This window comes from Anguilla rostrata, chromosome 17 (assembly GCF_018555375.3).
Source record: "Anguilla rostrata isolate EN2019 chromosome 17, ASM1855537v3, whole genome shotgun sequence".
Classification (NCBI taxonomy): Eukaryota; Metazoa; Chordata; class Actinopteri; order Anguilliformes; family Anguillidae; genus Anguilla; species Anguilla rostrata.
Genome location: NC_057949.1, coordinates 26,132,934 through 26,144,932, shown reverse-complemented (window position 1 = coordinate 26,144,932; position 11,999 = coordinate 26,132,934). Strand labels below are relative to the sequence as shown.

General features: G+C 45.6%; 1 protein-coding gene across 2 annotated transcripts; it reads right to left on the bottom strand.

Annotated features, from left to right (window-relative positions):
- Positions 1-960: 960 nt before the first annotated feature.
- ptger1b (prostaglandin E receptor 1b (subtype EP1)) lies at positions 961-10,222 on the bottom strand. 2 transcript variants are annotated; one of them, XM_064315471.1, is made up of 3 exons: positions 9,705-10,222; positions 6,386-7,356; positions 961-3,336 (listed from the first exon to the last, which is right to left on the bottom strand). In XM_064315471.1, exons 2-3 carry the CDS (start codon positions 7,298-7,300, stop codon positions 3,067-3,069), a joined length of 1,185 nt encoding a protein of 394 aa, XP_064171541.1. In that variant the 5' UTR covers positions 7,301-7,356; positions 9,705-10,222; the 3' UTR covers positions 961-3,066. The 2 variants fall into 2 exon arrangements, with proteins under 2 accessions (XP_064171541.1, XP_064171540.1); XM_064315470.1 differs by having other exon boundaries at positions 9,709-10,219.
- Positions 10,223-11,999: the final 1,777 nt, after the last annotated feature.

Sequence of the window (11,999 nt, the reverse complement as noted above, 5' to 3'; positions counted from 1 at the left end):
TAAAGCAGTTTTGTGATAGTCTAGTTTCCTTCATCATCATGTCTGGTTTTAATAAGAAATGACAGAGATAGAGATTTCTCAAATGAGGCTCAGCTGTGTTTAAAAAAAAAAATTTTAGTATGCACACGTTAGTCTTTGCCATAAAGCAGCTGCTTCCACGTTGCCACTGGCCTCTTGGTGGCCTGTCATAGTGGCCAGTCGTCCCCTTGCTCGATCGTCCAGTTTGTAGGAAGGGCTTGATCTAGGCACGGTCTTGGTGGTGCCATACGCTTTCCATTTCTTAATGGTAGTCTTGATCGTGTTTTAACGGATATTCAAGTCCTTTGATAGCATTTTATATCCATCTCCTCACTTTGTGAATGTCCACAACTTTATCTCTTGATTTTTTGAAGGCTCCTTGTTCCTCATGGTTTGTTCTTTACTTGTTTGTTAGTTTTCTTTATGTAATGCACTACCCAGCGTAGTAAGCCTACAGAAACATCTGATTTCATTCTAAATTAATCAGAATTCCTGTAATTGGACACAGGTGGGGGCCAATTAGCTTGGTGTATGCTTTAGGGGTTTCGTTATATTTGAGCTAATTTACAATTACTATTATAAGGGGTGTGTATACTTATGCAACCCAGTTATCACAGATTTTTATTTTTATCTTGTTTTAAGAAATTTTGAGAATTATTTTCACTTTGATATTCTATGATACTGTGTAAAAGTGGGAAACATCTGATTTAATGTATTACATTTTATGTAAGGCTGTACTTCTATAGCCACTACGTGTGCGTGTCTGTGTGTGTGCGTGTGTTTTTGTTTGTGTGTTTGTGTGTGTGTGTATGTGTGTGTGTGTGTGCGTGTGTGTGTGTGTGTGTATTTGTGTGTGTGTGTGTGCGTGTGTTTGTGTGTGTGTGTTTGTGTGTGTATGAGAAAGAGTGACGGGTGCTGAATAAGTTCAGCCTTGCACCAGACTTCAGTGAGATGTTTATTTTCCATTCAACAGTCACATTGATCATTTACTTCAGTATGCCCAGCAAGACTGGAACCACTTCCTGAACCACACAGGAGGGTACGTCTATAGCATTATCATTTATGCAAGTCACACATTTACTGTCATTAGCCTGCCGTGTGAGCGCACCACATGTGCTTATCGTTTAACCGCAGCTCCTTTCAAATGTCATTAGCATCATGTAGCAAAGGAACCACACGTAACATGCAGTCTGTTCCTGGCACACTCCACATTTTACATTCACCTGTCAGCGATCTGCAGCCGTTTGTTTCCCACTTGTTCAAGTCAAATCAAATACGGGTCAAATACGTATTTGTTCTGGATTCAAATACTTTTCTGTGCTCTATTCGTCTTGCCTGGTGTGAACTGAGCCTGCCAATATGACCAGAAGGCGGAGTTTGCGCTTTTTGAGAGTATTTCCTTGGTTCCAATGCACCAGACAAGATCAGTACAGTGTAGAAAAGTATTTGAATCCAAAACAAATATGTATTTGACCCAGGTCTGTTCTGTGGGGAGTCTGTTCCTAATGGATTTTGTACAGGCCAGCTCTGTGCTTGACAATACTGTGTTCAGTACTATGGTGCACACTGGGCACAGTACCTTGGAAAGGGAACCGAACTGTGGTTAATTTACCCCAACCATTTACAGTAATTACCGCACCATTACAAGCTGGTATTGACAGAAAGTCAGCATGCTTGGCAGGTCCTTTCGTTCCCATGGTTAAAATTAAAGTAGACGCAGAGTTCTAGTTATGCAAACAACACATGGTATTATAGTACCTTTCTGGCCACGTTTCCTCTCATCAGAAGCTATTTCCCGAGGTTCTGATCTATTTGCCACATCCTAGCTACTTACAGTGTGATACTTGGCCCCTGCGCTCTTTCCACGGTTGAGGTTTGCTGCAACTGAAAGCATGCAAAAGGAAACCTAGTCTGTCTTTTCATTTCAGAGAATTTCAATGGAAGAGGGGAGAAAAGCCAATGACAAACGTTTTTACATTTTGAGGCGGCTACATTCAACGTATTTTAACATCGCTTAGCTTCATTTCATGTCCCCAGATAATTGGGGAAAAAAGAGAAAACATAGAAAATAAATACACACATCGTACTTTACACAACACAGTAAGTCCTGTGTCCACACAGGAAAAATGGGTACAGGCACAGTCCTTTCATTCCTTCTGCTTTAGCGAAGGTTACGGGATGAATAACAAAAAAACAAACAAACAGAACATGGTTTAGAATACATTATTTTACAAGCTTTACAAGCAAAAATAAATCCATGACATTTTAACACTGAAGCACAGGCTCATAAAAAAAAAAAAGGGTAAACAAACTGCCGTAGAGTCTGTCGAGGTTGTTCGATTCATGTTGGTTCAAGGGATGAAGTCCATGGATGCAACACACAATCCTGGTAGAATTTGCCAGACGCAATAATACCCCATATGACTAACGCTGGCAGATTCCAAAGGGCTGCCACACTTCATTTCTGTGACCTGTGGTCAGTTATTTATTATACTGGCTCTTCTTTTCGTCTGAGAAAGATGGGGGAACTTGTTCATCTGAAGGGGACTGATTGGGACCCCCTCACTGACCCCCAAACTTGAGCCACTTCCCCTCGACTGGTCAGCAAAATTCCACCGTACAAACCATTTCCTAACGGCAGAAAACACTTGGGTTCGCAAGAAATGGGGAATTCGGGATCCAAAAGCATCAGCGGGTGGAAGGATGGCAGGGCAGTCAGAGTCAAGGCGATAACTTTACAGATCCCAGCCTGTTTGTGAAAGAGGAATCATTCCGCCATTTCTGGAACGGACCCCTCCTGATTTCCAGGGCGATGGCGGCTGGGCGGAGTCGGAAAACTGCCTGGCTACGGAGGACACTGATGTCTCTGGAAGGCCAAACAAAATTCCGGCCCTCCCTCTCTGTCCTCCACTCTTCTGAGTAACCCGGGGTCAGGCCAGGGTCATGCCAAGGTCAGGCCAAGGTCAGGCCAGGGCAAGGCCAGGGTCATGCCAGGGTAAGGCCGGAGACAGGCCAAGGTCAGGCCAAGGTCAGGCAGAGTGTGTGACCTCATAACCGGTTGACGGCGTTCTTCTCCGAGCTCTGGAAGGAGCCGACCTCCCACCGGCGGAAGGTGCTCCCCGTCAGGGCCGTCTGGCGCTTGGTGATGAGGTAGATCTTCCTCAGGACGGCCCGGCGCAGGAGGATGTACACCCACGGGTCCAGGATCTGGTTCCAAGAGGCCAAGCGCACACCCATCACCATCAGCTTCTCGTAGGTGGGCAGGTCATCCCCCAGTGAGCCTCTGTAGGACTGCATCACCGACATCAGGCCAAAGGTCTGTAGACCACACACCAGACAAAACAAACAAACAAACAAACAAACAAATGAATCCTCTTCATTCATACGGCATGTTTCATGCAGTTTTGCAAGTGCATAAAATGTAAATAATCATGACAAGTCACCCTGGATCACTCTTCCCAATCACAGAACTCCATCAGGATCATCTCCAAATGGGTTAACAACAAAGCATTCCGAATTCCAAATTCATGAAAACTGAGGTAGCCGTTGGCTGTGGTTGGCTGTGGCTTAACTCCGTACCGTATTTGTCTGTAAATCTGCTTTTAATAAATCATCGACTTAGTACACATGCCGTGCATCCAAACAGCTTTCTTTCCAATGATTTATTTCTCTGTTATTTAGGAACTGTCAGTGAAATATGAAAAAGCTGCAAATTATATATAAATACAATACAAAAACTGGATGAACTACAGATTCCTTTTTTTATTTACATATTGTAGGAGGCCTACATAAATAACTTTTCCTCCGCCGCAGTTTTTGATGAAACAGATTAAGGGAATTCCTGCAGGAATAACGGGAATCAACAGCTAATCTCATTCCATTTGCATGTAGTAATGCTACAGTATGTCTCACATCCTTAGATTGTTAGATTGTGATTCATGCTGTTAGTTCAGTGGTGAGGAGAAGCGAAGGTGACAGCATAGAGCAGGTCCCTGTTAAGGCCGTGCTTATTGCAAGTCTGTTCACTATTATAATGGTATTCTTAAGCCAAATAAACTGTTTTAAAATATGGAAAATACTTCAACGGTAAACGCCTATGCACGTTCTAACAATTAATTGACACCGTAAATTTCCTCTACCTCCATCATTCAAGTCCTTACAATTTATTGAGATTAAATGTTGAGAATTGCACATGTTTTTAAATATCTTTATACATCAACAAAACCTCTCATGTTATAAAAGTACCAAAACCCATGTTAATTCCCCAGTTGGTCAACATATTTACTATTTGGTAACAAAGAACATTTTCTTTAGAGCTAAACTAACAATGCCATTCATAACCCCCGTTTTAAAAGCCCTTCATTGGCTGTCTATTCGTTTTAAGATTTATTTTTTAAAAATTATTTTAGTTTATAAGTCTCTTCATGGCCAAGCACCTCCCTGCCGATCTGACCTGCTTTTAAGGTATGTGCCTAACAGCACCCCTCGGTGTGAAAGACATTATGAGGTCTATTATCAACCGGCCATGTTAGGTTTTACACTCTTCAGTACGGACAGCGAAAGGACATTTCCCCTCCTTCTGCAAACAGCCGCAGGATATGGAGATAACCGGGAGCCTGATGCCAGCCTGGGCATAAACAGGGTTCAGACCCAGCGCGCTGGCAAGCGCCGACTGGCAGGAATTCAGCCTTTCTCCCAAGTGCGCCGTAAAACTTCAAGGTCAAGCTATGACACAGACAGCGTCTATAACAGAGAACATATGGGAAAATGTGACTTTTAAAAGCGACATTTAAAAGCCATTAACCCTGGCACGCGGGGAGAAAAAAAGAGTGGAAATCCTCGGTGACCTGAAGCCAAAAATTCCCGATGTATTTTGGTTGGCCGAACAACGCACTCTTTCCCCCTTCATGTTCGAAAATCTGTTCATCGGGTGGTCCCGTGCGTATCAAAACATTCTCACAGCAACTGAGGTGAATTATGACCCTCGAAGCACCGCGGTCGTCTCGCTACTGCCCCAAGCTAGCGCTACCCTGAGACAGCGCATCTCGCGCTCTCTCTCATTTAAACGCGTAAATGTGAACATTAGCCGTTGTGCTAAACGAGCATCGCACCCAGCGCCTTGCGCTGCTTTTTCAGACCGGGAAAGGGGAAACCGACGCGTGTCAAGGGACTGCAGGCTTAAGGTCTCGGCGGGTGTTACATCCCAGTGTATTATTTAGAACATTATTATTATTAAGGGATGTTACTTTTCTGTGTTTTTGGCTGGGCATTGCTGGTTGTTTGTGTTCCCCTATACAGGTGGTGATAAACATGTATCCTGTTGCCGGGTGACCTGACTAGGAGGATGCGCGGTGACGAGGATGCCGGTGTCGTCGCTCGGAGACCGGACCAGATGCGGCCGTAGCTAAGGACGCCGGCGACCGCTGCGGAGCAACGGTTAGAAGAAGATGCGGGCCTATACAACAGCTGGACGCCGTCATCACAAGAGAGCCATCTTTTCGTCTGCTACTGCTAAGGCTCAATTAAATAGCCTTTGTGTCACGGACATTTTAGCTAGGTTGACACTTTTAGTTTATAGGAAATCATTAAGTTGTATATAATAAATAGTCATTTTCTCTCTTTAAACATCTGCGCGTTGGTTGCGTTCTTGTGTAGATCGGTTGTGGTGGTTTAATGTTACGAACCGTTCCGCCCTCTCTGTTATTGCAACACTGAAGGGTATTTCCATTCGTAACAGCGGGACACTATCTGATACACCCTCGAGCGGGGCGCTTTTACCCAGATTGCAACAGGAAGCAAGCCGGTCGTTGTAAACAGATAGCGACGCTGCGCCGGTCCCCCGGCGGAGGTAATTGAGGTAGAGGCGGTGACGTCGCCGAGAGAACGGGCGAGGACGGCGACGGGACGTTCCGAACACTGAGAGCTCTGTCCGCGTGCCAGCGAAGCCGAAGCAATCCGATCTGATCCGCCTTTTGTAAATACATTAAACAGCACAGTGACCTCGTACAATCACTCTCAGGCAGGGACATGCTATACTGTGAAACAGCATCAGAAGCCTCCCGTACTTCAAGAACCAAGAGGACAGGACGGAGAGAATGCATAAACTGAGTATCTGGTGAGTCTTTAGAACCGGGTCGTAAGCCCTGGTCCTGGGGAGCTGCGGGGTCTGCTAGTTTCTTTGTTTCCACCCAAAAATCTACAGAAAATTTCACACCGAAGAAACCAGCAGAGGTGAGCTAACTGCATAATCAACCAATTTAACGGATCATTCAGCTGCCGAGTAACAACATTACCCAGCAGACCCTGCACTTCTCCAGGACGGAAGCTGTACGCGCCTGCCACAGAATCTCGCGTGACCGCGACTCACCAGCAGGGGGCTCCAGCAGATGCAGGAGGTGACCATGATGCCCACCAGCTGCACCACCATCTCGATGTCGTGGGACTTGGCGGAGCGTCGTCGGCCGCAGGTCCTGCGGCGCAGCCGGGCCAGCACCAGCGCCAGGCCGCTCACCGTGTTGCAGACCAGCGCCACGGCCAGGGAGGCCAGGCCCAGGCCGGAGAAGAGCAGGACGAAGGCCACGTCCTCGGGCCCCGTGCGGCCCAGCACCCGGATGAAGCACCACGTGCGCGGGAACTGGTAGGTGTAGGCGCCCAGGCTGAAGTAGGGCAGCAGCGCCACGGACAGCGCCGCCAGCATGATGAGCGAGAGCGCCAGCTTGGCGCGGGCGGTGGTGACCAGCGAGGCGTGGAGCAGCGGGCGCGTCACGCCCAGGCAGCGCTCCGCCGCCATGGCGCAGCCCAGGAAGAGCGGGCACAGGCCGAAGAACACCATGCACCCGCCCAGGAACTGGCACGTGGCGTCCGTGGAGTCCTGAGCGGCGGGGGGCGGGGTCCCGGAGCCAGGCTCCGCCCCCGCCCCCGAACCCGAACCCGTCGCCGCCGCCACGTACAGCCTCAGGACCAGGGCGCCGGGGATGACGTGCCCGGCGAAGTCGGTGGCCACCAGGGAGCTGGCGAAGATGAGGAAGGTGGCCTTGGAGCGGCGGCGCTGGCGGGCGTAGGCCTTGGCCAGGATGGCCAGTGCCACGATGTTGGACAGGATGCCCAGCGTCATGGAGAGCCCGGCCGCCGCGGGGTTGCCAGGGGCGGACCTGCTCGTCGCCGTGCGGTTGTCCGCCGTCCAGGCCACCGCCGCCACGCCCCCCGCGGCTCCCTGGCTCTGATTGGAGGAGGGGGCGAGGGGGGCGGGGCCTGAGGCATTGGAGTGGTGCACGGCCAACATCACGGGGGGGCGGGGCTCAGACGGCGAGGCGTGGACAGGCGGTGCGGAGGAGGTCGCTGCAAATCAGCACAGAGAACAGAAGTGTTAGGCCGCAGACGTGCAGACATGCGCAAAACACAAATTACTTCAGCGCACCATTAAATGCATCTTTTTTTTTTTTTTGTTTGTTTCTGCTTCCCAACACACAGTTTGGAAAGTCCAGTGATCAACAAGACACAGCTCACCAAACTGTTTGTGTGGAAAGAAATGATGACGCCTGGATTGTAATAAAAAAAAAAAAATAAGGACAAGTGTTGGTTGAATCTAGCCCGGGTCTCCTCCACAGTGATCTTGTCCATGGCAGTGACGTTAATAAACCCTCATTCTATCCCTAAATCAGAGGACTCTTAAAACAAATGGACACTAAAATGCTTAATTGTTACAGAATGTTTTTAAGGGTTTCACATCTGTTGACAGGATCACAAAGATACATTTGTCTCCAACCTTGGCTCCCAGAATCCATATTTACTGAGCAAGCACAACCTTTTCCTCTTTGAGCACTTACGTGACATTAACAGCAATGGCACCAAGGGGATACACTGTGTGGGCCTTTAAAGATAAACACGGGGATAATACACAGTAGCACACATAAATATGCAGGCTCCTCTTAAATGACAGTTACCGTTTTGCCGTTTGAAAATGCTGTCTGGAGAGGACTGTTATCCCTCCTACTGTAAATACAATTATTTGTCCAGAAATGTATACTGAAAAGACCTAATTCCAGTAGATTTTCATTGTACTTTAAGTATCACAGATTCTCTTTTGTTTGTTTCTTTGTTTTCCTTCCTTTGAAAATAAAACAGATTAGGGCGTAATTAATTCCCCCAACAGCACGAACGTCCGTCACGCAAGCAGGAGCGCGGTGCTGGCCTGACAGGCGCGTTATCTCGCGCATGCAATGCATTCGGCGAGGACAGGCACACCGGGCGTTACTTTAATGTAACTCTTCAGGTAGAAAATTTGGAATATGGCTATAAATTCACAAGGCTTGCCGCGTACAAGATCGTTCGATTCTCCGCCACCTGTAGTCCCAACACTAAGCAACCCTTATATAAAACATGAGGTATTGCGTAACACGGGATAGCAATGTTCCAGCAACGAACTCGATGTGCCCGGATCTTCTCTGGTCACTATCTGTAGCCTAATTGTGGAAGCAGCAGGTTTTCTTGTAACTGCAAGGGATCAATAGTGGGAAGTCTCACATTTTCGGATTTTTTTTCTCACCTGTGAGACCTAAAGAGAGCATTTCGCAAAAATCTGAGGAGCCCCTTTTGCTACACTTTCACCGTCTGCGCTGCTGTGGGGGTAATCTACACTCCAGTAGCCCAATCTCTGATATTATATCCTATTAAGAGCCCCGAGAATTAAGCCAAACGCTGTGCCTGGATCATTCAAGACATTATCCGACATAAACAAAATAACTTAAACTATTTTTTAATCTTCTCATCTCGCTATTTTATTGTCATTTCTTACATGTTTAATTATTCGAGTGTGCCGTGATTGTACAGTTCAGCTTGCGCTGACACAGTCTATCAATAGGCCTTATTACTTACACTGAGAGCTTGTCTCGCTCTGACACATTCAACGCTGTTTTCTCAACGGCCAACGTCCCGGGACCCGGAAAAATCCTGACCCTGGCATCACTTTCCCGTGACGATGTTTCATGTATAAACTGACAGATGCTTATCATTAACGGACTGAGGAACAATCAGGCTCACAGTTTTTAGTTTTGAAAGCGGATCCCAGGGCTTATCAAACCGTTGTTTTACCAATATTGTTTCTTTGTCATATCAAGAACATAAATTCTGATTTGTTGTGGATTGCTCGCTGAAATTTCACAAATAAATAAATAAATAAATAAATAAATAAAAAAACACCTGCAATCTGTAACACGTTTCAGTTGGTAACCACAGTCTGGGAAAAGTAATACTTAAATGAAACACTTCTAAATACAAACGTTGCCAAAAGAAGGCTCATTATAATTACGTAATTCAAAGGACAAAGTATTGGCTAAATTAATAGTATAATATTGTATGTTGTAATTATAATAATAATAATAATAATAATAATAATAATATTTCGTCCTAAAATGCATCATACAAATCCAACTACATAACAACAACAACAGCAGCAACAACAACAACAATAGTAATAATAATAAGAAACACTTCGTTTTCACTTTCATCTTTAATTACAGACATTGTCCTAAAAAACGGTTTAAGTGTGGTAGAATTAATTAATATACTAAAATAATTGGCCCGAATCATTTCGTGTTGTGATAAAAAACAAAGTCTATTCATTGAAGCTATGCGTTTTTACAACCGTTCATTTATAAATTAAGTAGAAATTAAAATGATTGATTTACCTACCGTTCAGGATTCCTTTGAGATCTTGAAGTGCCCATTATAGCTCATTTAAGAGCATTTCAAATTCTTGAATTCTTTAAACTTTCCTTCGAGAAAAATCCAGTGACCAGAACTGTCTCAGATAATCCAGATATGGCCAATATTATCAACTATGTGAAACAAAGACCCTCATCGCGATGAAACCAGGTAAAAAGTTATTGTCTCCTTTTAAGTATTTAACTCGAAGACGTAGACGTCACCACCTTCCATTCTTCAAGTTAACATCCTATATAGTAGGCTAGCCTAATTCGCAAATGATACGGACAGATCTTCTCCAGTCGCTCTCCTGAACAGTTTATGAAAGAGAAAGAGCGCGAGCACGTCCCTCACAGCAGAAAGGACGGTATCCCGGGATTCAGAGCACACCCCCATTTATAGAGTACAGCCTGTTGGCGTTTCCGCAGGCTGCTCTGTGAGCGCGCGTGTATTTACATACTTGAGTGCTGCCATGCTACTGCTGATGAGACTGAAGAGCCGAAGACGAGTGCTTCAGCGGGGATTACTTAGAATGCATAATTGCCAAGGATGTTAACGACCTGGCTGCAAAGCGTTTACGCGTGCGCAGTGCTTGTGCTTTCTGTAGACTTCTATTTGCTTTTATTGGAGAGTGCGGTGGTTTTACGGCGATGATGGGAGTGTAAAAAGGTTAAAAGTAATGGACCCTCAGGCCCTGTGCATCCTAGTAACTCGTACTTTCAGAAATGAAGTTAAAAGTAGTCCAATCTCGTGAGATTACCAAAACTACACATTTTAGCCTACTCTCCCACTTTTGGAGATCTGCCATACACATGCAACGCAATGCAACGAGGGGAATTGAAACTAGCAAATGGTAAATTCCGTACAGACATTAGGAAGATTTTTTTCACGCAGAGAGTAGTCAATGGGGATTTTCGAGACTAGGCTTGATACGGTGTTAGATACTATATAGTCTGTAAGTAATCAGAGCACTAATTTAGTCAGGAAAATGGCGAGCATTGTTGGGCTGAATGGCCTGTTCTCGTCATTGTTATGTTATGTTGTTATGTAACACTGCTAAAAAAAGAAAAGACTTTGGCCAGAATAATGAATTATGCTTGATCTCTGAACCAAATAATTCTTGAATGAAGCATTGTTTTTTCTTTCTTATTTTCCAGTCAGACTTGCTCATATAGGTATTAACACGGATTTCATATTTTAACGGGTAGAGCACACTAGAATAAGGACAGGGTCTGTGCTTGGTCTGACTGTTGCTGGTCAGAATACCTCACCATCAAAGCGAAGTCCCTGGGTTTTAGTACAGCCATACATGCCAGCATACCAAAGGGTCTGCTGCTCAAGAGGAGCATTCAATCAGTCACAGGCAGGTTAGAAGCTATGATATATGATCAAACGTAACCTGAGGTCTATATATATATCATATGTAAATATATGTAAAATAGTCCCGTCTCTAATATAACTCCATTTCTCCTATTTGTCAATTAGTAGCTTATCAGCCACCACCACTCGTTTCCCCGAACAACTGTCATCAATCAGAAGCTCCCTTATCTAGGACTTCCAATGTAGAAACTGTTTTTTTTACTAAGATTTCTCGCCCATTAATTTCCCAACTGCCACTTCCAGTCCTTTATGAAAACACTAATTTCTCCAGAAAATTGCAGCTGTAAGAAAACTGAACTGCCAAAAGCCCTGGGTCATCGTAATGGCAGCAAGACCAACTCTTACTTGCAAAATGGACTGCATTCATATAGCGCTTTACAATTGATGCCTCTCGTTCGCCCATACCAACAGTTAAAGGCTGCCATGCAAGGTGCCAATCAGCTCATTGGGAGCAGTTAGGGGTTAGGTGTCTTGCTCAGGGACACTTTGACACGCCCAGGGCGGGGGATCGAACTGGCAACCCTCCGACTGCCAGACAACCGCTCTTACCTCCTGAGCTATGTCGCCCCATGCGACAAATGACACTAATGCAGTGGCTATGGACTGAGATTTTTTTTGCAGACCTCCCTCTCAACCTTCCCTCTTTCCCTTCCCCTGATGCTGCTGAATTTCACCAGTGTACAGTGTGAGAAGCAGCTGCTTAGCTCGGATGCGAAGTACATCTGCTTGTAGTTTAGAAAAAGTTTCCAAGGTGTGACCTTGTAGCCACAGATGGGCCTCTGATTTTCTGTAGCGTGAGTGTGTGTGTGTGTGTGTGTGTGTGTGTGACAAGCACGTTTGTGTGTGGGCTTGATGACCACGTATGACAAACGCTCCATTGTTTAAAATCAGGTTATATA

Coding starts and splice junctions, on each gene's coding strand:
- ptger1b (XM_064315471.1), bottom strand. CDS start 7,300: ATGTTGGCCGTGCACCACTCCAATGCCTCAGGCCCCGCCCCCCTCGCC. Junction 3,337..6,385: donor TCTGCTGGAGCCCCCTGCTG/GTGAGTCGCGGT, acceptor TGTGGTCTACAG/ACCTTTGGCCTGATGTCGGT.